Source organism: Fusarium odoratissimum (genome assembly GCF_000260195.1).
Source record: "Fusarium odoratissimum NRRL 54006 unplaced genomic scaffold supercont1.17, whole genome shotgun sequence".
NCBI lineage: Eukaryota > Fungi > Ascomycota > Sordariomycetes > Hypocreales > Nectriaceae > Fusarium > Fusarium odoratissimum.
In genome coordinates this window covers 145288-166019 of record NW_022158703.1, presented here as the reverse complement: position 1 = coordinate 166019, position 20732 = coordinate 145288, and the positions used below count along the sequence as shown (strand labels likewise).

Genomic DNA, 20732 nt, shown 5'->3' with positions numbered 1-20732 from the left:
GCACAAGGCTTATAATAGAAACCCCAGACAATTGGCAGCTTTTCCAGCCATCAATACTTAGAGGTCATGAGATCGAAAGGTTTCATCTGTAGGGTTGATAATCTGGGGTACACTTTAGCGGACAACGATTTCCCCACGATCTGTCGGCTCCACGTTGAAAGCGACAACAACTTGCGGGGAAAGGGGGAATCGGAAATTCAACCATCTTTCCGAGCATCATTCACGCGCTACTTAAATTCAATAGTTCACAACAGAACTGACCGCCAACCTACTTGGCAATCATTGTACCAAGGCACCCAGACAATCCCTTTCACAAGTACCTTCGTGCTATACATCGCCACCTGTAAAATGGGTATCAACCGTGTCGTCCAGTTTCAGTTCAAGCCGGACACCGGCAGCGATGCCATCGAGAAGGTCACTTTTCAATTCCCGCGTCTTTCAGGGCAACTGTTGACCTTATCTTTAGGTGTCCGCCAAGATCCAAGAGATGAGGGAAAAGTGCTTGCACCCTGAGTCCAAACAGCCTTACATTCAATCCATCCAAGGTGGCGCTGATAGCTCGCCAGAAGGCCTACAGGTGAGACAGTTCATATTACTCTCGATCGGCGGTGTCTCCCCTCTTCTGCTGACCACGTCCAACCGCGATCAAGATCGCTGATAGTAAAAATAGCAAGGTATCACTCATGCATTCGTCATCCAATTCGACAGCCCTGAAGACAGGGACTACTACGCCCTCAAAGACCCAGTCCACCTCACTGTCGTGGCAGAGCTGGGCCCTTTGGTAGAGAAAGTTCAGATTATTGACCTGCCGAGGAATGATTGAGCAAGGGTCGCGTTGGACTCTGAGGCTCTGGTGTGGTGGCCCTGCTAGCGTATCGTTTGCAGGCAAGCGAGGGTGAATAGAAATTAGATTTGAGAGCGATAGTGATCCAGCCCTGAATCCATTTCCTTTACATACCACGATCCATTGTTTCGTATGATTATTTTAGGAGGCTGGCAGTAATAAAGAACTTCAAAAGACTAGTATATATTGCACTCTATAGTCTCATACAATAAGCAGACTTTCTTGATACAAGGCACCCTATCATGTGTGTTAGCCGCCTAAGGTTAACCTTATTGGCAGCAATCAGCTACATATTTAACGTAGGGTAGACTATAGGCCTGCTCTTTAACCTAATGCCTTCAGGCTTTTATCTTCACGACCGCATCGGCATGATCATCTCAAATTTCTGCCCACTGTAATCTGTTTTGTCTATTGTATGCTCATATGAAAACCTTCTAAAGTTAACTAATGCTGGGCTGCCTTGGCCGAAACCGCCTTTGATGCGTCACGCTGGCTAATGCGCTCAGCCCATGCCGCCACGTTCTTCCTAGAGTCGATCAACTCTCCAAGTTGCAATCGGTTCCTAATAAATCCTAACCAGGGGACATGAAAGAGGTCAACGAGGCTGTAGTCCTATCAATGGGTCAATAATTGACGGGTGTTACGCGTGCTTTGCAAATCACGAACCTTTCCGGTCAGATACTCTTGAGCCTCGAGTGTCTTTTCATAGTAGTTCAGCGTCGTGTTGAGCACGGTCTTCTGTTGGTCAACTATCGCTTGATCGGTGTCTCCGAGTTTAAACAGCCTAGTTAGCCATAGGTCAATCAGAATGTTCCCCCTTCAGAAGACTTCGAATATGCTTTGACTATCTTACTTCTTAAAAATTAGCTCGAATCCTAGAGCAGAGACAGCCGGCTCAAAATAGGCATATTCCACACTAGCAGCTTGCTCGAATACTGCCAAAGCTTCCGGACCATCGCTAGGCGGAGCAAGGTGCGACTTGTGCTTCACGGCGAGGTATCGAGCAATGGCTCTAGACTCGAAAATCTCGACTCCATCGTCTTGGAACACTGGAACCTTGGCGAAGGGATGATGATCTCTGACATATTCAGGATCCTGTGTATGTGTAAGCTGCTAGCCTCAATGCTGCTCGTGCTCTGACTCACGTGGTGTTGTCCCTTTGAGAGATCTACGACTTTGAAGTCATACTCAATGCCTAGTTCCTCCAATGTGAGTAGGACTCTTTGAGTGCGAGTCGATGCAACGATTCCAAGAACGGTAGGCGCCATATTGGTCAAGATTGGTCAAGCGGTGCAAGAGGTATGTTTGCGAATGAGAGTCACGATCGGGTCAGCGATCAACTCATTTAAGCAAATAATAAGGTTTAATAGGTCGATGAGCTATTAAATGTCAAGGTAGATCCCATCAAGTCTGTCGGAATTACGGAAATGGAACGAGTTCAATCGATTGTGGAGCCGACGGAGCCGGGAAGACAGGCATGTCATGAGACAGCTGTTCAACTGACAACTTGTCTTTTAAATGAACATTCTTGTTCTCTCTAGTGACTGCAAGGACAGTTCACTTGATAGTGATGCAGGTAATGGATCACCAGAGCGTGCAGCAGTATGGACACCCGTGAAACAGCCGCGACGGCCCTGACACTGTCCAATGGCCCGTTGCAAGCTACATGGCGTTATTAGAATGATGATCAATTCGCATAATAGGTTTTCTAAGCTACAGATGAGTAGAATTTGCTGTAGCCATGTATAATACATATAAGCCCCTCCGTAAATGCTCACAATAAGGCTTGTAGCTTGTGAGCTTTTCAGGCCACTCTGAAATCATCCATGGGCCATACTAGCCGTCTCACTCGCTCGCAGCCGCAGCAAGATCTGAGCATATGCATTACTAATCCCCCAACCCTTTAGCGATCTCATAAGCACCACTGCATCGTCCAACAACTTAGTTCTGCCCTCTGCACAAAGCAGATTGCCGATTCCCGGTAACTTGACTCGGCTCCACCCCATCTCGATCCAAGAGTTAGTCTCCATCTGGTCCAGGGGCTTCGGGCCAAGCACCACAGCTGGAGCCGTGCGCGAGAACAAAAACCCATCACGGTAACGTTCAGCAAGCGCTGAGTAAAGCCACAGAACCAACACGGCCTGGAGAAGCGAGACTGGTGTACCAAAGTGCGATGACCGGCTTGACCGTACTACGTGGAGGATGCGCGATGCGTAGAAGCATCCAAGCCTTCCTTGCCCGGACGCTCCTCTCCAGCGATCGCTGAGCGCCGCCCAGTCTTTAGTGTCGAGCTTGCCGTATATGCATCGAATAATCGTTGGAAGGAGGCTCTGGACCGGAGTATTGTGTGTCATCAAAGCCGTCAGCGCCATGATCTTGTGTGTTGTCGATGCCTTGGCTTCATCAATTGATTGCTCCATTTGGTCGGTCTCGATCAGATTCAGAAAATCAGTCAAGACATTCGAGGCTAGTAATTTGTCGTGGTATGAGAAGCCCGGGGTGCCAGGTTGGTCTGCACTTTTATCCTTGATGACGTTGGTGAGATGCTGCAGCATAACCTGCTTGCCTAAGGTGTTGGTTTTGGACCATACGAATCGCCAGCTATCTTCGGAGATGACACGCTCCATCGTCGGAAGTCCACCAGAGCCAGAGTTTTCTCCTTATGTCAGTAACTCGGAGAAAGATTATGATAGGTTTCAGCTTACCAACTGCAGGAAAGTTGGCCCAGCACTGGGCCGTTGATGCACCCCAACGATCATCCGGCTGAGGCAAGGATATCTGCAGTTCGGACAGCCTCATAAGACTCGTCAGGTCAAAGTGCGCGCTGAATGCAGAATCCAAGAGCTAGATAATTCAAGACTCAGTATGGACTAGCGAGATATCTCGTTCATTAGACTCACCCAGATAGCAAAGCCTGCCCGTCGCCGCTCTTCGTCTAACAGCCAGATTTGCCATTTCTGAGCATGCGGTAACTGCAGCTGAGCAAACTTGTCTACGGGAAACATGTTTGTAAAAAGCCTTTTTCGTCTTCCGAGTGTTACGGGCAATGCTTGCAGGAATTCGCCAATTTCGAGAGACCTCCGCTCACCGCCATAGAGCAGGCCAATGTGGTTCAGGAGAATAGTCTGCGACATCCAAAGCTCTCTTCCGTTGGAGTTTTGACGTTCACACTTTTTTTTCAATGAGCCTCGGGTCCTTCATTCTGCGTCATCTAGAACTTACCATGGTTGAGCATTGTCGTCGAATAGTCTCATGCATTGCCCTCGAGCATGCCTGGGCATCTTTGATGCTTGAAAAGTGCGCACCGATTGCGGCCACTGTAAAGATAAGAAGCCAATGCCGTTTAGACGAGGAGAAGGTCGACTTGTGCAGAATAGGCATAACTGGGTGGAAGTACTCAAAGTACAGCTGGACCCAAGCATTTAGCACTGGCGTTGGCGGAATAGCCAGATTCCTAAAATGCGGGAAGTTACCGCCGTTCTGTATCTCTGCTGCTGCCTCGGCTACATTCTTGGACACTTCCTCGGGGATATCATCTACATGTGCCAAATTCTCGTGATCAACGTCCTCGGCTGTCAGGTGTGATAGGTCAGGGAAGTTGAGCTGAGCGTCTAACTCGATTGAGACGGCAACATATTCTCTAGGCTCAACCGCATCCCTATCAATAGCTGGGGAGTGGCTGCGGCTGTATAGCTCTGCCACGGCTGATTGATCGACCATCGAAGAGGCTGGTGTAAGCTGTGAGACGATAGGTTGCTGAGGTGCTTTGAACCCTGCGTGGTCGAACCAGAGTTCGTTGATGGCGTCGAGAGATGCATCGTTCTGGAGAAAGAGGGGCGCAAATGATTGATCGGCGCCGTAGTTGAGCCATCCGTTAGTGTCGAAGGCATCACCGAATAACATAGAGGGTAATGGTGCCGGAATTGTATTTGCAGAGTTGAATTTTGCCAATATGTCGTCAGTATCAAAGAGGATGTCACTGGGGCCATGCTGATGGCTTTGATATCCGATAGATGAGCTATGCTGTGCATCAAGCTGGGGATCGATTGCTTGAATATTTGCACTGAGGTCGTCGGGCTTGGATAGCTCGATGAATGGATCATGAGCCGGCGACATGTAGTTTTCAGCATTGCTGGTCTTGTTAGAGCCGTTGTCCTGAACGGTCGCGGGCGGTGAGAGCGGCGAGTTCCTGCTATTCACGTTGACATTGATGCTTTCCATGACCTCAACATTGGCCAGGGCTTTCTCTCGGTTCCGCTTGCTGATTGGCCTGTCAGAACTAGCCTCTGACATTTTTCGCTTCGCATGAGGCTCGTAGTAGCAATCATTGTCTTGTTGCCGACATCTTTGACATGGGTGCTCGCCATCGCATCTAACCTTTGATGTGCTGCACGGCTTGCAAGCTTGCGATACTCGACGGCGATCATTTGGACGATCACGGCTGTCTTGACGATCCGCACTCAGATGTAGGGTTGTATGATGACGAGCAAGAGAGTCGCTACAGCGGTCAGCATTGGTGCAGCTCCCAGGCGGCATAAGTAGGTAGGTCGCAACTAAGTCGGCAGGGCTTACTTACACGCGACCAAAGCTTTGTCCACATTCGGAGCATGTGAACGGCTTCTCTTTTGTATGAGTGCGTAGGTGTCGCTGGTAATGCTCCTTGCGCTGAAATGGGAGATTGCACGTCTCGCATGAGAATTCTGGCTGAGTACTAGGCGGGCTCATGATTATGCTGCCTCTCAAGCTGTAATGATATGGCGTTGTTCAATGTCTACTTGTACGGCGATAAAAAAAAAAGGCGCTCAGGTGTGAAGCATGAAAAACAGTCGTGTCGAAGACGTCGAAGTTTGGGGAAAAAAGGGCTGGACTCTATTCGATGATCTCTTTACCCCATACTACCAGATCAGATCACCTGCAGGATCCACTTGTTACCCCGGAATTTAGCGCATTCGACTCCAGATGAGTAATTCGGAAATCGGAAGTCTTCCGATGGCCTGCTTTATGAGGTGGCCCCAAGACGATTTCTCGAATTGATCTAGTTTGATGAGTGGCTTCGAATCTGGCTCGGAGGTTTGGTTCGGACAACTATTACTAAGCGGCATGGGGTATAAGCACAATCCGTAACATCCAAAGTTCCCCTGGAGAACAAATAACAATGCTTGCATGGTATGAATCTACTATCTTAAAGCCGCTTTAAGCCCTTTTCGGGGCAACGACGGTAACAATGTTAATATCACATCACTAGAAGCTGTTCCCAATATACTTGATAAATATTGCCTAAACTAAATGTTGATACCAATGCTTTGATGCTGGACGCAACGTTTTTGGAAAGGTGTAGTAGCAAAAGCAGTTTTTGTTCCTATTTTCACAGTTGAGGTCAAATTGAGATGCATAGAGCCTCATATTATGAAGGCATCGTACAGAAGAAAAAAGTGACACCCGGAACTCCTGGGGCATATGAAAGACCTCCCTTGGAAGCAAACATCATGACTGAGGGGACAATGCGAGGAAGGAATCAGTGCATCAAATGGGGTGGGTTAGGCTGTCAAGAAAGACGGTAGTGGTTGCATGCCCTGATGGCCAGTGGCATGTCAAGACAGGAGGAGGGGAACTTTGCAGACGAGTTCGAGGAAAGTATAGTTCAAAAGTCTGATATTAAGGCTTTTGTCAGATAATTGCAGTCTTTTAGGGCCATATGTAAATATGCTAAGTATCGACGAATAGCTTAGACTATATACGTAATAATCCATGGGCCGCCGTTGCTGTCTTCCAATGCGCCTGGTCCAGTCACAGCTTTTAAATCGATGCCATATTTATCTTGTCAGCATACTCTCAGCTGGGCCATTGCCCTTCAAAATCACAGCTCAGGCGAGGCTCTCTAGATCTACAGTGCTGACGATCTCTACAGTCTCCGGCGTTTCAGCTTCTGCCAAAACCCGAATAGGGAAATGGCTTGGCCCTAAGATGCCACGAGACGGGCGTGCTGATCAGTGGATACGAATAAGGGGTCTTGCACCATTCTGCCGGATCATCGTGTTTCTGACTCTGAACTGTCATGTCAGTTATCATTCGGTTCGGAAGATATCAACCGATCTCACGAACCGAGCCGATCACTTTGTGGGGTAAACTCTTCTTATCATCAACAATCATTAATCTTGAGATACGCTATCTAACTACTACAAAGTGAGATTGAAAATGAACTAAACATTACATCTGGTATCTTCAATACGCCCAACGAAAATGAGAAATAATCTACACAACTCTGAACTCGACTGTCTTCTTGATAACATTACCCTTGAGGTCCATATCCTCCAGGTTAATTGACCCATCGCCTTGCGAGGAACCGCCCTCAATGATATGATCTGTAGAATCATTTCGTGTCTTGTGAGTGCGTGTGCCGCCATCAACACCGACGACATGCTCTGTTCTATTTTGGGCAAAGTCATCCTTCTGGGTTGAGGTGAAGCGACCAGGTTGACTGCTCTGATGGACATAGCGATCGCGAGAGGAAGGGTAATCCTGGGTACCGTTGAACTTGAGTTTGGAAGAGAGAAGATCGATGCTGCAGAAGTTAGGTCAATGGCTTACAAAGTAGATAAATACAGGAGGACTTACTATAACACCATCGAGTACAGACAGAAGACGGCGTAGAAGAATCGGTCCAGCTGGGTAGCAATGTTCTCCGCCGTCTGACCAGCCGTCTTGAATGAATGCGTCACTGCGCGAAGTGTGCCCTGCAGAGCCAGAAGAGCAACTCTCATTTCTGTGCTTCGAGCCAAGTATTGGAAAAGACCACCATTGCGCGCAATCTCGGCAGATGAAGTCTTGGCCGACGTGAAGAGGACGATGAGGAAGTATGCGCTGAGACATTCGAGCGACGCGATGAGACCGAAGTAGGCGATGTGGATATGGTTGATGGTAGCCAAGAGATCCTCATTGCCGGCGAGGATTGATCGGACTCGGAAGGTGATGATGACGACGCGAACGACACAAATGCCGGCGATGCCTGACCAGAAAAGCGACATGAAGACCCTCCATCGCGTTCCTCGAAGGACTCGTTTCAGGATGATGTAACTGTAGAAAAGAAGACCGGCTTCTTGCAGCTAGTGACCGTCAGCTCGTCACCTCCAATTGAGTAACGCATCAATCATACCAGCCAGAAAATATCAGCAAACACCGAAGCGATCGCAAGCATCATGGCAGGATGCTTCTGGTAATACACATAGTAGCACAATCCATTGGCGACAGCTCCCGCCGCTGACGACAACATGGGCACAGCGGCGAGGAGCGTCCAGTTGGTGATACCGCAGACGAGACATCCCAGCAGGACATTTCCCATGCAGATGGTCATCAAAATAGACCAGCTGAGCTCGAAAAACACCGGCACCGCTGCATCCGCCATTGTCGATCAAAGTAACGTCGAAAGGGTGGTATGGATGGTAAGAAAAACGAGTAATGAAAGTCGGAGAAAATAGAAGGAAAAAGAGAAGGAAAAAGCAATGTGACATTGATGGCGTTAAATGAAGATCTTGGCCTCGATGATCACCCTCCCTTCCAGTTAGTTGGATCTCAGCTGCACCGCTGTCATATCATAAAGTTCCCGATAACCCCCTTCGATAAAGGCAAGAGGTCGATTAGTTTTTGACCATTGTAAATTAGAGAGGGATACCCTTGATTCCATGGCGTCGGATACAGTGCGCTCCGCGGTAAGAGATTGGCTCGTTGGTCTGCGAGACGACACCAGTACTCAGGCTATCCTGACAAGTGAGTGACGGGTTCTCCGCAAGTGGCAGCCCAACCCATGGGTAGGCGTCAACGGTTGGGTGCATCGGTTTCGAACTAACGAGCTTGGTCAAACAAGCAGCGCAGAACTTATCCTGTTTTGTAACGTCTTGACTCGTGGTTCTCGTGGGGAGAAATGAGGGGGGGAGAGATGTGCACGCATTTAAAGTTTTGACTTCGGCATCTGGTCTAGGCATTTTTCGCTTTCCTTGCCGGTAAGGGGTAAGGTTGAGAAGCCGGGGTAAATCGTTAAAGCGGTTTATTTTCAGCCCTCCTTTACGGTAATTCGTATCAGGATGTGAACCCCTGTTTCTTTGGAATGAGCTGGACAAACTCTGCTGATCGTCTCTCCTGACTTTTCATTCGGAAGATATTTTTCTGGCTGGGCTAATGCACACAATGCCTGGTTGCATCATGCCATGTGTTCAATTAACAGGGCTGGTGATGTGAGACAAAACGTCAGAGTTAACGATCTTGAACAACTGAGGGGGACTAGTTAACCGAGTGATCCGTCTCCCGATGTGATCAGTGCCCACGGAATGTGGGTGCGCAGCCGAGTTGCCGTCCTCCCTCTCAAGGACAAGGCGTCTTGCTAATGCATCAGCACGTATCAGAGATAAAGAATCCCTTAACTTTAAAAGATCCTTCGCATTAAATATCTCTTCCCTCTTCACACCATCTCCGTCGCAGCATTCATCTGCTCTAGCACACCGTTGTAACCGTTGCATTCTTTTGTTCCTGGGGTAGAATCAATTCGAGACCCGGGGAAGAATGCCTGATGATAACCTTCTTCCCCCCTCCCGTGGCTTTTTCGTTTATGAGTGAGTTGCCCGCGTGATAGGCGAAAGACCGCAAGCCACAAATCGGAGCTTCGCCGACGTTGGAAATACAGCACCGACGCCACAGACATTCTCACATGTCACTGTAACTGCCGAGTGGCTTGAGGAAGTGAAGGTTGATAGGGTAGCTGAACGGTGATTGATGCTAGCGATTCTGGATATCCCACTATCCCACACTATCTATGACTCGGGCGCAGCGGGGCGACGCTAGTGAGTCAATATTATATGTTAAGAATGAGGCTAAAAACATGGTTAGTCAAGATCCGTCTGGACTCGACTTTGTAGCTAATATTTATGTAAAGTAGCGGAAAGAATAGGGGATGGAAACAATTCTTTATTATTTCGCATTGACTTGCGCAGAGTTTTCAGGGAATCGTGGTAGAAGACCCCATTTTTCATCTTGAATAGATTGATAAAGTATCATTGAGATTACGTTGTCACCATGAGCTTTCCTGTTTAGGTTTTAAGCTTCTCGTGAACCTATTCCCTTTGCTTAATTTCCTGTCTTCGTGTTAGCACTCAGCACCTGAACGAATAGCATGAGCCCAGAATCTTTTGCCCATCCATTTCCAGATGAACACAAGTGGAAGCTCATATCATGGCGCATTCGACATAGCAGTCTGCTTTAGCTCATGACTTGAGAGACGAGAACTCCGCGGCTATGCACGGGCCAGAAGCCGGGTTGAGCTTGTTGGTCTCTCCAGAAAGGAAGAGGGTCCACGAATGCGGTACTTTCCGTGATTTTCAACTAAATCAATAATGGGAGAAAAGAAACTCCAGAAAAGATGGCCGAAGCGTATCCACTGCTGTGGGTTTCTTCCCTGCTTTTCATGATTTTCTAGATCCGTCAAAAGCTTCAGGGTAGTCACCTATCACTACATCAAATGAGTCCTTCATCACTTCAGATAGTAACCTGAGATTCTTAGAGAGACGGGGAAGTCGGACAAAGGTGGAGTTGATTAAATGTCTCCATTTTCCTAAAGGGTCTGATAGATTCTGGCCGGGCTCTCGGTTAATATCTCAGGTTGACATTAGCTCTTGATTCCCAAAACCTTATCTAGGACATTGTACTGCAAGAAATGAGCAAAGAATCTACAGCGAATTTCTAGCCTGCCCGTCATCGAACACGCTGCCTGAAATCTCATCAAACCGCAAATGAGGGAAAGAATCAAGGCTGAAGAACGGATTTGAGCTCGCAGTCGTGTCATGACTAGTCTCGTCTACTCCTTCAGCAAAGATATATCCAAAGTCAGTATAAGGGAAAGCCGGTATCTGTGGGGCTTGTTCAGGAACGGCTGGCGACATCTCTTGATCTTGCTCGACAACCGTACCCAGCCCCTTTGTCAAAATATCGATGCTGCGCTGTATGCCAGGACAACTGACTGTGATAGCGTCCAGAGCCCTCATAAACATTTTGAATCGCTCGGCAGTATCAGGCCTGCCGTTTTTCATGTCTTGCACGACGACTGTAGCTGCGGTGTAGGTGCAGTAAGCCATGATATATGTGAACCGCTGGAAGCCAAAGGTGCTATCGAGAAGCTGGAGAAGTTGCTCTACGCATTCAGAGGCTTCTTGGCATGCTTTCCAGCAAACTAAGTTATTTAGGAACGGCCGATGGAGTAGAATTATAGTGGTATGGTACAACATTCTTGTCTTCTGTTAGCTCGATGACGGCTTCAAGGGCAACATGCACTCACTGCTGGGCCACGAAGTGTGTAGGCGGACAAATCTGGGATTGATAGTCCACAAGCAACTCTGGCGGTAAACTTGAACGCCAGGAGTGCAGCCTCTCTCTCGTATTCTGTACAAAGTCCAGGACATCTTTCGTTCTTCTGCTCCCGTAAATATTAAAAAGTATATCACTGATGATGACGCTGATCTTGCAAGTATATGCAAAGCAAAGTAACAAATGCGACGTTCTCGGTTGATAGCTCTGGAGTGCTTCATCATCGGGGATGGGATAAGGCGGCCATAACTCGGTTTCTGGATCATCGGGCATAGCAGGGTCCCATTTCGGTGGTTCAGGCAATGACGGCGTTCTCCCGAGATACAGACTCAGTGTTGTATCCCAGAAGAAGCAAGACCATGCCAGATGCCGACCGAGTTGCGTCCATATGATGTTCTCAGACCTTGCAGGTGATGTCGAGAAAAGACCGATATCAATAGCAACTCGAAATGCCATTCCGCCATACAGCCAAGCTTGCGACACAGAGCCTCTACCAATTTCGCGAGCACTAAACTGCAGCAGTGCTTGGACTAGCGGTATAGACCCATCACTATGTATTTCATGGCTGAACAACAGTTTCGCTCTGGCGAGTAATTGCTCCGTCAAATGGCGTTCCCTAAAACGCGTCGAATGCAAACACAACACGCTCAACAGAAACGGAGAGAAGAATTTCCCACCAACTGCGGCGTCACGGAGGAACAAAGCCCGCGGGACAAACATAAAGTTCGCGTGAACCCACGTCCAATGCGTTGCGAAAAGACGTCGGATAACATCCTGAGGAATGCTGAGATAAACTGCTGCGCTGTCGACGGCTTGATCCTCCCAGAACCTCAGCTCTGGCGTCTCCATAGGTAGTGGCTGGCGAGTTTCAGGGCTGTGTGCCACGGTAATTTGACCCGTCGTTGCTTGCGATGGCGTATCTCCGGGATCGTGAACTGCCGACGTGGTGTCGTAGTAAGCACGAGCTGTATCTAGAGTACCGTCCGCAACCTCAATGGTCGGAAGAGGATCTGCAAGCGTTGAAACTCTCGTGTTTTCTGCTAGAACTGCCGCGCTAGCTTGCAGAGGAGCAATACTGTTTCCATCCTTGTTCTGGAGGTCTTTGATGGTCTGTTCAAGCTGAGCGATCTTATCTGCCATAGCACGAATCTGCGTCATGGGCGGTGGTCGATCATATTGGCAAGCCTCATTGTATGCTATACAGATACCGCAAATGGGCTGGCCTCCATCGCAGCGGACTTTGCGGGCACGACAGTTTTTGCATGTCAATCGGGCTGTTTTCTTTGGGCGGGGCGGAGATTCTCTTCGTTCGCGCCTTGCCTTGGGCATTATGGTGTATATTTGCCAGCATATGAGTCCCGTGAGATACAAGATATCTTTTGCTTAGTTCTGATGGGATCTAGATGGAATTGGCTCATCGTGGCCTGGCCATTGAAGAGAGATTGATGACAAGTCGAGATGGAGTGAACGTTGGAGTGGCCGATCTCGGAAAAGCTTGTATCTACTTTGAGCTAGCACTCTCCACTCCGCAGCATCATCCTCAGATGCACGTCATCTTATTGGAGGATTAAAATGAGATCAACATCAGTGTGAAGAAACATACTCATAATACTCTATTTCATATGATCTACTGAGGACGAACTGATGTCTAATGCATCTAAGCTACTCTATTCCCTTTCTCCTCCCCTCTCAAGAGCGCCATCGCAATCTCCGCAACCGCCATACCGCTCTGACTCTGATTCTCAACCGTCGAAGCCCCAACATGCGGCGTCAAGACAACGTTCGGCAACGCCAGCAACTCAGGGTATGCCTCAACAGTCGGAGGCTCAACCACCATGGCATCAAGACCAGCACCAAATAGCTTTCCACTTTTCAGTGCAGTTAACAGTGCATCCTCGTCAACGATTCCACCTCGGGCGCAGTTGAGCAGGATTACACCATCTTTCATGACGTTGAACTCTGCGGTTGAGATGGTGTTTTCAGTGTCCTGGGTGAGAGGAAGATGAAGAGTTATGACATCTGATGCGTGCAGAAGATCATGAAGTGTTGAGACCTGGCGAAATCTGCTTTCTCCAAAAGTGCTAAGCCACTGCTTTCCATCAGAGAAGGGATCATAAGCGACGATATTGCCCTCCATAGCTCCAACCCACTTCTTAGCAACAGCGAACCCAATATTCCCCATTCCAATAACTCCCAAGGTCTTCTTGAATAAGCTTTTTCCAAGTGTCTGGCTTCTGACAATAGCCTCCCCGTTTCTCGTCCGACGGTCAATCTCAGCAACACGTCGCGACAACGTCAAAGCCAATGCGAGTGTGAGCTCAGCGACTGCTTCTCCATTCAGACCAGGTGTGTTGTACACTTTGATGCCCGCTGCGGCAGCTGCTTTGAGATCGATGTTGTCGACGCCAACGCCTTGTTTGACGATGTATTTCAGCTTTTTGCATTTGGCGAGTTCATCTGCGCCGAGACGAGTCTCGCTGCGGAGCATGACTGCAGTTGCATTTTCAACATATTGGTTCTTGTTTGGGTCTGCTGGGAGGACGACATTGATGTCAGATGATTGTTGCAGGGCCGCGATGGCGTCTGGATGGTAGGGGTCCAAGACGTAGACGCTTGGTTTGGAGTCAGCCATGATAACAAGCGAAAGATAGTGAAATATTGAATGTTAAAATTATAGCACCCTGAATATTTTGGCATTTGTATTCGATTTATACACAGAGCAATCAAGTCTTTTGGCTGTCTCTAGGGCAAGTTTCTTCCGGGATACTTTCCCGGAGGTTGTCCCGGACAATCTCCCGGAAACTTGCCGAGAGACCGGTGCGCTCATATCAACCCACCAAAGCCCACATGAAATTTCCATTCTAGAGAATATTATATATAACTACTTCGACTCAGCATCAATGAGCATTACAAGATTATTTCACAAGGTCCTCGTTGCCAATCGAACACCATTTCATCGCAGCATCTCTACAACCGCGGCCTTATCTACCATGACATCTCCAGACCTTTTGCTGACTGAGAGGCTTCGCTCGTACTCCACGTACGTAAAAAAGAACAAAGTCATGGTAGTAAATTATACTGATATGAGTTCTGGTGCAGATGCGATGTATCAGACGCATTGCTCAAAGTGGGCGTTCCTCATGGCGGTTATCTTCCCAACTTGAGCATGTGGTCGCCTCTGCGACAGGAAGGCGAGAGAAAGCTCATTGGACCTGCATACACTGTCAAGTTTGTCCGCAACACTCAGACCAACGCACCCAAGCTCAAGGAGCATTACGTACGAGCCCACAACTGCCTTGACAGGAACCACTACTAACGGCTTTTATAGATCGACACCATCCCAAAAGATCATGTAGTCTTCATTTCAGCGCCCCATGGTACCTTCAACGCTGTCTATGGTGGTCTGATGAGCACTCGTGCCAAGTACTCTGGAGCCGTCGGAACGGTTGTCGACGGTACTTTTCGAGATTTGCAGGATCACCGCAAATTAGACTACCCAGTAGGTTGTTCATAACGTGGTTGAGGTTCCAACTAAAAGATTAAAGGTCTTCGCTCGCAATGTCGGTACGCCGAGCTTCTATGAGGTTGCTCGCTCCAGTGAGGTACGTGATATTCACCAAACGTAGGACGCTCATGACTAAAGCATTATAGATTAATGTGCCTGTGAAGTTACAGGACTCTGCTCTTGATGTGACTATCAATCCGGGCGATATCATATTTGGGGATCTAAATGGGGTTGTTTGCGTGCCCAAGGAAGTGCTGTCAAAGATTGTGGAGATCTTACCAGGGCAGGTTGAGGCTGATGACAACATGGCGCGGGATATCGCTCAAGGCAAGACGTTCACAGCTGCAAAGAAAGAGTATCGTTGAGGACATAAAGGAGAGACCGTAGGTTATATCCATGTAGCTATAGATATAAAGAGGATATCGTATTACTGGTTTGTAATTCAGAAGTGAATAGCCTCAGGTTAGGACGGAAATGGCAGCTTGTAAGCGGTAATACTCGGAGATGACCGGATTTAGATAAGCCAGATAAGGAACTAAACGTTAGCGGTTTCACAAGAACAACTCCGAAATGCTGACGAGACCGCCTTGGCTATAAAAAGACGCCCTTGAAGCAATTTAGAACTTTTTTATACCTTCAAATTAACTTATCCAGTCTGATCACTTATCCAATATGACCGTGTTGCGCTGGGGAATGCTCGGAACGAGCTTCATCTCCGACGTGGTCGCCCGCTCCATCCTCGCCAGCCAAAACTCCACCATCGCCGCAGTCTTCGGGCGCAACGAAGCCCGCCTGAAAGCATTCGCCGACAAGCATGGGATTGCAGAGCGATACGCTTCTATAGATGAGCTGCTCGACAAAGCTGAGATAGATGTCGTGTACGTCGGCCTGCCGAATCATATGCACACACCCGCAGTGTTGGCGGCTGCTAAGCGAGGCAAGGCGATCTTGTCTGAGAAGTCGTTGGCGACGACGATGGAGGATGCCAAGGCGATTGAGAAGGCCGTGAAAGATGCGGGTGTGTTCTTTTTGGAGGGGCTCATGTACCTTACGCATCCGTTGATGAAGAAGATTCAGGAACTGCTTCTTGAGGGCAAGATTGGGACGGTGAGAGGTGCTTCGGGGTATTACTCTGCGAATATCTGGAAGAAGGCGAATCCTCTGAGCATGGGAACTATCTACAATCTGGGCTGTTATCCAGTCTCGCTTCTGCACTTCGTCATCGAGACAGCTTTCGGAAGCGACGCCTTCGCAAAGCGTCAATTGCACGGCTTCGGCAATATCTCAACCGAGGGCAGCGTACATGTCCGCGACGCATCACTGACAGTCCGTTTCGACAATGGCGTTCTTGCAAGTCTCCAGTCAACAGACAGCTACGGCAACGACTCATCATTCGCGATTCTTGGAGACAAGGGCAGGATCAGGTTCGTCACGAACCCTTGGCTACCTATCGCAGGCGACAACATCATCGAGATCAAAACCTACGGCGGATCAACGGAACAAGTCACCGTGCCTGCAGAAATGGACGCGTTTGGATATCAGGTGAAGAAGGTGGAAGATTATTTATCTCGCGGTGTTAAGACAGCTGAACGGCCTTCGCCGAATGTTGATCAGAGTGTTGAGATCATGGGACTGTTGACGGAGTGGGAGGCTTTGATTCAGAGTCAGCATAAATAGTAGTCTTTACTGAATTTAGGCCATTACTCAATGCCGCATAAAAAGCCGAATCATGAAGATACGTTTGGACACAACAATGACGTTTTGTGGAATTCTTCATGTTTCTTCCGCTAGCGAAATCGGGACAAGGAACGAGAATTGAAGGTGGTGACGTCAGCGTTACGAGCTCCAACGTCTTCCAAAGGCGTCTCCGTATTTATTTGAAACTCGCTGCTCGTTTATCTTTCAGTCTCTCATTCAGCTTCATAAGTATTCTCCCAATTCATCAAGTCAAACCACAATCGTAAACATGTCCGAATCACTTGCCGCTTTCCGATCTGGGAGGAGCGACGAGCTCCGGAAGCTCGCGGAAGAGCACTTCCAGCACGAGTACGTCCAACCGCTTGTTCTCACGCTGAATTGAAGCTTGGAAATATTAACGTCGTCGAGTTTGAACGATAATGACCGCGAAATCCTGAGAACTGCGGGGAGGAAAGTCTCAACCCATACCAAGGTAGGCTCGCTGCTGGGTCTTGGTTTCGGCGTCTTGTGCGCTTTTAGACTACGAAAGATGCGATTGGCCTACTTTAACGCCTTCAGAGCGATGGAGAAGCCCGTCGAGGTCAAATTTGCAGATGGCAGGACCCGTAAGTCATGTATTGCAACACGCATTTTGCTCTTACGCTGACTGTTTTTCACAGAACCCATCCCAGATCTCACCGCCCAGCTTGCGCCTTCAAAGTGGGGTGATGCAGCCACCTATTTCTTCTTCTCTATCGGAGGTTTGTTCCTAGGTGGTGAAACAGGCCTTCTTTCAGGTACCGCGTCAGCGTCACGCACTATTACGAAGAACTCTGAAGCAAAAGAGCGGATAGAGAAGGCGTGGAAGAACTATCGTATTGATGCGATGAAGCAAGAGATCAAGAAGTTGGAGGGCAAGTCAAAGCTTGAACAGCTCTTCAGCTCATGAGAAAAGCTGTATGATTTAGGTAATATTTGCGTCGAGCATACTGGCATGTTGGGATTTCAGATATTGTTGAAAGTGTCGGATATACGACCAAATGAGCACAACCGATATTTAATGGTTTGAGTGAGATTGATAAAAGGCGAATAATACAGTTGGTCTTTTTTGATAAAGATAACACCGCGGGCTGTTGAAGTTTCCGAGACACCCGAGGCTAAAAGCTGAGAATCATGCACCAAAATGCACATATGGAACCCAGTGCAATAGACCATTCCCCGCCCCAGGAATACTTTGTCCATCGTCTTCATCAAGAGAGATGATATCTCTTTCGACATCAACTTCCCTCTTCTCCTTTCTTGGCCCATTCTCTGTTGGAGTTGTGGCCTTCTCAGCGCCATAGGTCTCATCAAGCCACTGATCTCTCTTCGCTTTCGTGGCAGCATGAACACCACGACACACCGAATCATCCGACATGTCTCCCCTGAGAATTTCCTCGTATATGATAGCAGCCATATCAACACAAGACTGATCATTGACCTCCCACAGAGTCCCGATGACATGCCGAAAGCCCGCCAGTTGACATGCGCTGATAATATGGATACCTTCATCAAAGAGCTTTTGGCTTTTGATCTGCCCTGTACCGCAGGCAGATAAATAAGCAAGAAACGGACCCTCCCGATGAAGGTTGAGCTCAAGGAGGCTTGCGACTGTAAGGGGGCTTGTTTCCCAGTCATTCAGGTACAGCTGGCTTCTGGAAGGATCAGCTGTATCTGTGTATCCGTGCCCTACGAAGTGGAAGATCTTGCACTTTCGTAGATGTGACAGCACATCTTCTCTGATGGGTTCAGGCACGACAGGCTTGAGCTTCATACGGTGACAAACATCTTGTAACACGCTGATTTCTTTATGTGCAAAGGCTAGCCTTCGGAGACTAGGCGTTTCACCAGCAGACACCAATAGCGCCTCGTTGTGAGAGACAGGGGCCGTCCTTCGACTTTGTACAATGGCTGATACCGAGGTAGCGTATGAAGACATAACTCTGTCCATCACCGTCTTGCCGTTTCGACGACTGTGCCGCCCTGCAGCATGAATAGGAAAGGTACTCAGAGAGCCAGTCAAAACCCACCATACCCTCTTCATCTCGCCCGAACGGGGTGGCTCGGTGAAACCCAGCGCAGTCAGTATGGGCTCAGCAACGACATCCCAAAGCCATTAGAGGACCTTGAGACTACCTCGACCTAATGACTTATTCTTTGAGTCGATTTTGTTCTTGTCTAAGCGCGGGAGGGGGATGGCACTGAACCCATCCTGCTGGATGATTATAGCGTCGCAAGCAAGAGGGCCAACGTTGACCACAATCGCCGGACCCAGAGCGGCCGCACTTGGCATCCGCTCCTCATCTTCAGGCCGTGAGAAGTGCTCAAAGCCCGGCTTTGAACGTATCTCCCCCAACAATGCTGAAATCTGCTCTCCGGTATCATACCTCTGACTCATATCATTTCCCCAAACCTCTTCGCCAAGTGCAAAGTCGGATTTGGGAACAGAACCAGTGTCGAGTCGGTCTCGAAGACGGTCATATCTGCCGGCCAATTCCGGGAAGTCCCTCTCCAGATCTTTGATATCGGCCCGAAGCACGTTTATGGAAGACGCCATGACTCCTCGAGCCATCTCGAGGAACTCAAGGGCAGTTGCTGCGCTCTTCCCCACTTCCAATGCGAGTGATGCTGTCTCAGTACCTAAACCCAAAAGCTTGCTCGCTTCACGCTGTATATCAGTGTTTTGCAGTGAAAGAGGCCTGAGGAGTGACAATTGATCGATCGTTTGGGAGCCAGCCTTGTATGCCTCGTTCCAGTCGCGATTCCAGACGCAACTCTGCATCAGAGAGTAGCCAGCCTGAACACGAAGAAACACGGGGGCACTAAGCTGATTTAGGACGAATCGGTATAAGGAAATAGCTTCTTCGAGGTCATCAGTTGATTCCGACTCAAGATATCGTAACTGAAGTCTGTCTGAAAGGTTGAAATGCCGAAGGGCTTTGTCTGGATGATCATCAGGCGTGGCAGTGAGGGTGTCTGTTCCGATTCGGATTGCCTCTTCGAGTTGCTCCTTGTTTCCAGTCTTGCCATACGCCTCGGCAAACACCCCACCAAGATTACTGAGACGGACAGCACGGCCCATATCGCCTTGGACAGTCAGCTCAACGGCTTCTCTAGCAACACGGACAGCATGTTGAAAGTCATCATCACGTCCTGTTTGCCTATATCGGAGACTCAAGATAATGCCAATGTTTCCAAGGGATCGCGCTCGGCTCTTCGTTTTCGTCGGTAATTGATCAAGAATTTTATCTACCACCACTTTGGCAGCCTGGAAATCAGCTTCGTCCAGGGTCTGAGAATACTTCTCTCCCAGCCTATCGCAAAGGGACTGTAGCCTCCGCTGTCGATTGTTGGAGCTGAGTGGAGTGTCGTCGACAGCTTGTTGGCATGCTCTTATGCTGTCATCAAGATCGGCAGATGTTCCGGTCCTCAAGTATCGTTGAACGAGGCGCTGGCCGAGAATCCATACATTTCTCGCGTGTTCTTCAGGGCTTTGATCTGGGATATTGATGATGTACTCCGAGACTCGGATCGCTTCCTCCAGATACTCTATCTGTCCGAATGACAAGTACCCTTTGAACAAAGTATTACCGTAGCTCCGCAGTCGCGATTTGAGTTTTGCATGGTCGACGGTTGTGACCGCCAGTATGGACTTGTGCATCTCGAGCAATCTTTCCAAATCATCTTTATCGTTGAGCCTGACTGCGCTTTTTCCTATGAAATGACAAGCGGATTGCAGGATTGTAACATGTGACGAATCGTCCTTCTGTACCGCGCTTACGGCCTCGTAGGCTACTCGAGAAGCTTCTATAGCATCGCCTTCAGATTCCGTCGCATCGCAACGAAGGCTTAAGCCAAAAGCGAGGCTAATGAGCCACTGAGCTCTCCTGTCATCGTCTACAGACGAACCATCGACAGCTTGTTGCAGAAAGGTGATGGACTCGTTGAGAGCGCTCAAATCCCCATGTGGCCGTGATAAAAGGTGGTGCTTCCGAAGCCCATGTGCAAGCAAAGTCGTCTTTGAATAGAAATCCGGATCGTTGCGCGACATGCTCTCCAAGCTATTTCTCAGACTTGCAATCGCCACCTCCAGTTCCTCCAAAGTCAAGCTCTCAGCTAAATCGTCTACCATGGTTTGACGCTTTCGAGAAGGACTGTAATAGAAGTTCTGGACGTACGAATCGTCAGTATTGCTAGATAAGAACTAGTGACGTAGGTAGCTTATCCAAATATGGCCTCCCATGCGACCCTCCCCCATCATCAGCGATGGCGGCTGAAAGCAGGCTCCCAACTGATAAAGGCGCCTGCATAAAACCCTCA

The 20732-nt window shown here is 48.7% G+C and overlaps 11 protein-coding genes across 11 annotated transcripts; 4 read left to right on the top strand and 7 right to left on the bottom strand.

Annotated features, from left to right (window-relative positions):
• The first annotated feature begins 165 nt into the window (after nucleotides 1–165).
• FOIG_09987 (uncharacterized protein) lies at nucleotides 166–1060 on the top strand. Its single transcript, XM_031210274.1, has 3 exons — nucleotides 166–414; nucleotides 467–577; nucleotides 671–1060. Exons 1-3 carry the CDS (start codon nucleotides 349–351, stop codon nucleotides 821–823), a joined length of 330 nt encoding a protein of 109 aa, XP_031059752.1. The 5' UTR covers nucleotides 166–348; the 3' UTR covers nucleotides 824–1060.
• A 167-nt stretch (nucleotides 1061–1227) lies between these two features.
• Nucleotides 1228–2183, bottom strand: FOIG_09986 (uncharacterized protein). The gene is made up of 4 exons (XM_031210273.1): nucleotides 1990–2183; nucleotides 1698–1939; nucleotides 1511–1628; nucleotides 1228–1456 (listed from the first exon to the last, which is right to left on the bottom strand). The coding sequence occupies exons 1-4, from the start codon at nucleotides 2110–2112 to the stop codon at nucleotides 1289–1291; spliced, it is 651 nt and encodes a 216-aa protein (XP_031059751.1). The 5' UTR covers nucleotides 2113–2183; the 3' UTR covers nucleotides 1228–1288.
• Nucleotides 2184–2567: 384 nt separating this feature from the next.
• Nucleotides 2568–5684, bottom strand: FOIG_09985 (uncharacterized protein). The gene is made up of 5 exons (XM_031210272.1): nucleotides 5421–5684; nucleotides 4067–5342; nucleotides 3745–4014; nucleotides 3550–3688; nucleotides 2568–3500 (listed from the first exon to the last, which is right to left on the bottom strand). The coding sequence occupies exons 1-5, from the start codon at nucleotides 5567–5569 to the stop codon at nucleotides 2665–2667; spliced, it is 2670 nt and encodes an 889-aa protein (XP_031059750.1). The 5' UTR covers nucleotides 5570–5684; the 3' UTR covers nucleotides 2568–2664.
• Nucleotides 5685–6966: 1282 nt separating this feature from the next.
• FOIG_09984 (uncharacterized protein) lies at nucleotides 6967–8830 on the bottom strand. Its single transcript, XM_031210271.1, has 3 exons — nucleotides 7998–8830; nucleotides 7460–7947; nucleotides 6967–7406 (listed from the first exon to the last, which is right to left on the bottom strand). The coding sequence occupies exons 1-3, from the start codon at nucleotides 8244–8246 to the stop codon at nucleotides 7097–7099; spliced, it is 1047 nt and encodes a 348-aa protein (XP_031059749.1). The 5' UTR covers nucleotides 8247–8830; the 3' UTR covers nucleotides 6967–7096.
• Nucleotides 8831–10557: 1727 nt separating this feature from the next.
• FOIG_09983 (uncharacterized protein) lies at nucleotides 10558–12549 on the bottom strand (the record flags this gene model as incomplete). The annotated part of the gene is made up of 2 exons (XM_031210270.1): nucleotides 11163–12549; nucleotides 10558–11113 (listed from the first exon to the last, which is right to left on the bottom strand). Exons 1-2 carry the CDS (start codon nucleotides 12518–12520, stop codon nucleotides 10558–10560), a joined length of 1914 nt encoding a protein of 637 aa, XP_031059748.1. The 5' UTR covers nucleotides 12521–12549.
• Nucleotides 12550–12848: 299 nt separating this feature from the next.
• On the bottom strand, nucleotides 12849–13823 carry FOIG_09982 (uncharacterized protein; the record flags this gene model as incomplete). Its single annotated transcript, XM_031210269.1, has 1 exon — nucleotides 12849–13823. One exon carries the CDS (start codon nucleotides 13821–13823, stop codon nucleotides 12849–12851), a length of 975 nt encoding a protein of 324 aa, XP_031059747.1.
• Nucleotides 13824–14181: 358 nt separating this feature from the next.
• On the top strand, nucleotides 14182–15061 carry FOIG_09981 (uncharacterized protein; the record flags this gene model as incomplete). The annotated part of the gene is made up of 5 exons (XM_031210268.1): nucleotides 14182–14231; nucleotides 14291–14468; nucleotides 14520–14690; nucleotides 14737–14793; nucleotides 14843–15061. The coding sequence occupies 5 exons, from the start codon at nucleotides 14182–14184 to the stop codon at nucleotides 15059–15061; spliced, it is 675 nt and encodes a 224-aa protein (XP_031059746.1).
• A 198-nt stretch (nucleotides 15062–15259) lies between these two features.
• FOIG_09980 (uncharacterized protein) lies at nucleotides 15260–16510 on the top strand. The gene has a single exon (XM_031210267.1). The coding sequence runs from the start codon at nucleotides 15369–15371 to the stop codon at nucleotides 16371–16373; it is 1005 nt and encodes a 334-aa protein (XP_031059745.1). The 5' UTR covers nucleotides 15260–15368; the 3' UTR covers nucleotides 16374–16510.
• Nucleotides 16511–16662: 152 nt separating this feature from the next.
• On the top strand, nucleotides 16663–17367 carry FOIG_09979 (uncharacterized protein; the record flags this gene model as incomplete). Its single annotated transcript, XM_031210266.1, has 3 exons — nucleotides 16663–16742; nucleotides 16803–16999; nucleotides 17054–17367. The coding sequence occupies 3 exons, from the start codon at nucleotides 16663–16665 to the stop codon at nucleotides 17320–17322; spliced, it is 546 nt and encodes a 181-aa protein (XP_031059744.1). The 3' UTR covers nucleotides 17323–17367.
• A 177-nt stretch (nucleotides 17368–17544) lies between these two features.
• On the bottom strand, nucleotides 17545–18351 carry FOIG_09978 (uncharacterized protein; the record flags this gene model as incomplete). The annotated part of the gene is made up of 1 exon (XM_031210265.1): nucleotides 17545–18351. The coding sequence occupies one exon, from the start codon at nucleotides 18349–18351 to the stop codon at nucleotides 17545–17547; it is 807 nt and encodes a 268-aa protein (XP_031059743.1).
• A 177-nt stretch (nucleotides 18352–18528) lies between these two features.
• On the bottom strand, nucleotides 18529–20544 carry FOIG_09977 (uncharacterized protein; the record flags this gene model as incomplete). The annotated part of the gene is made up of 1 exon (XM_031210264.1): nucleotides 18529–20544. The coding sequence occupies one exon, from the start codon at nucleotides 20542–20544 to the stop codon at nucleotides 18529–18531; it is 2016 nt and encodes a 671-aa protein (XP_031059742.1).
• Between the last annotated feature and the right edge of the window lie 188 nt (nucleotides 20545–20732).

What these genes read in the sequence shown, in the direction of transcription:
- FOIG_09987 (XM_031210274.1), top strand. Translation starts at nt 349, where the DNA reads ATGGGTATCAACCGTGTCGTCCAGTTTCAGTTCAAGCCGGACACCGGC. An exon ending in GCAGCGATGCCATCGAGAAG is followed by an intron (nt 415 to 466) that starts GTCACTTTTCAA and finishes CCTTATCTTTAG; the next exon opens with GTGTCCGCCAAGATCCAAGA. An exon ending in GCTCGCCAGAAGGCCTACAG is followed by an intron (nt 578 to 670) that starts GTGAGACAGTTC and finishes TAGTAAAAATAG; the next exon opens with CAAGGTATCACTCATGCATT.
- FOIG_09984 (XM_031210271.1), bottom strand. Translation starts at nt 8,246, where the DNA reads ATGGCGGATGCAGCGGTGCCGGTGTTTTTCGAGCTCAGCTGGTCTATT. An exon ending in TTGCTGATATTTTCTGGCTG is followed by an intron (nt 7,948 to 7,997) that starts GTATGATTGATG and finishes GACGGTCACTAG; the next exon opens with CTGCAAGAAGCCGGTCTTCT. An exon ending in CTGTACTCGATGGTGTTATA is followed by an intron (nt 7,407 to 7,459) that starts GTAAGTCCTCCT and finishes TAACTTCTGCAG; the next exon opens with CATCGATCTTCTCTCTTCCA.
- FOIG_09980 (XM_031210267.1), top strand. Translation starts at nt 15,369, where the DNA reads ATGACCGTGTTGCGCTGGGGAATGCTCGGAACGAGCTTCATCTCCGAC.
- FOIG_09985 (XM_031210272.1), bottom strand. Translation starts at nt 5,569, where the DNA reads ATGAGCCCGCCTAGTACTCAGCCAGAATTCTCATGCGAGACGTGCAAT. An exon ending in GGACAAAGCTTTGGTCGCGT is followed by an intron (nt 5,343 to 5,420) that starts GTAAGTAAGCCC and finishes TGACCGCTGTAG; the next exon opens with CGACTCTCTTGCTCGTCATC. An exon ending in GGCCAACTTTCCTGCAGTTG is followed by an intron (nt 3,501 to 3,549) that starts GTAAGCTGAAAC and finishes TGACATAAGGAG; the next exon opens with AAAACTCTGGCTCTGGTGGA.
- FOIG_09986 (XM_031210273.1), bottom strand. Translation starts at nt 2,112, where the DNA reads ATGGCGCCTACCGTTCTTGGAATCGTTGCATCGACTCGCACTCAAAGA. An exon ending in TCTCAAAGGGACAACACCAC is followed by an intron (nt 1,940 to 1,989) that starts GTGAGTCAGAGC and finishes ACACATACACAG; the next exon opens with GATCCTGAATATGTCAGAGA. An exon ending in AAGAGTATCTGACCGGAAAG is followed by an intron (nt 1,457 to 1,510) that starts GTTCGTGATTTG and finishes ACCCATTGATAG; the next exon opens with GACTACAGCCTCGTTGACCT.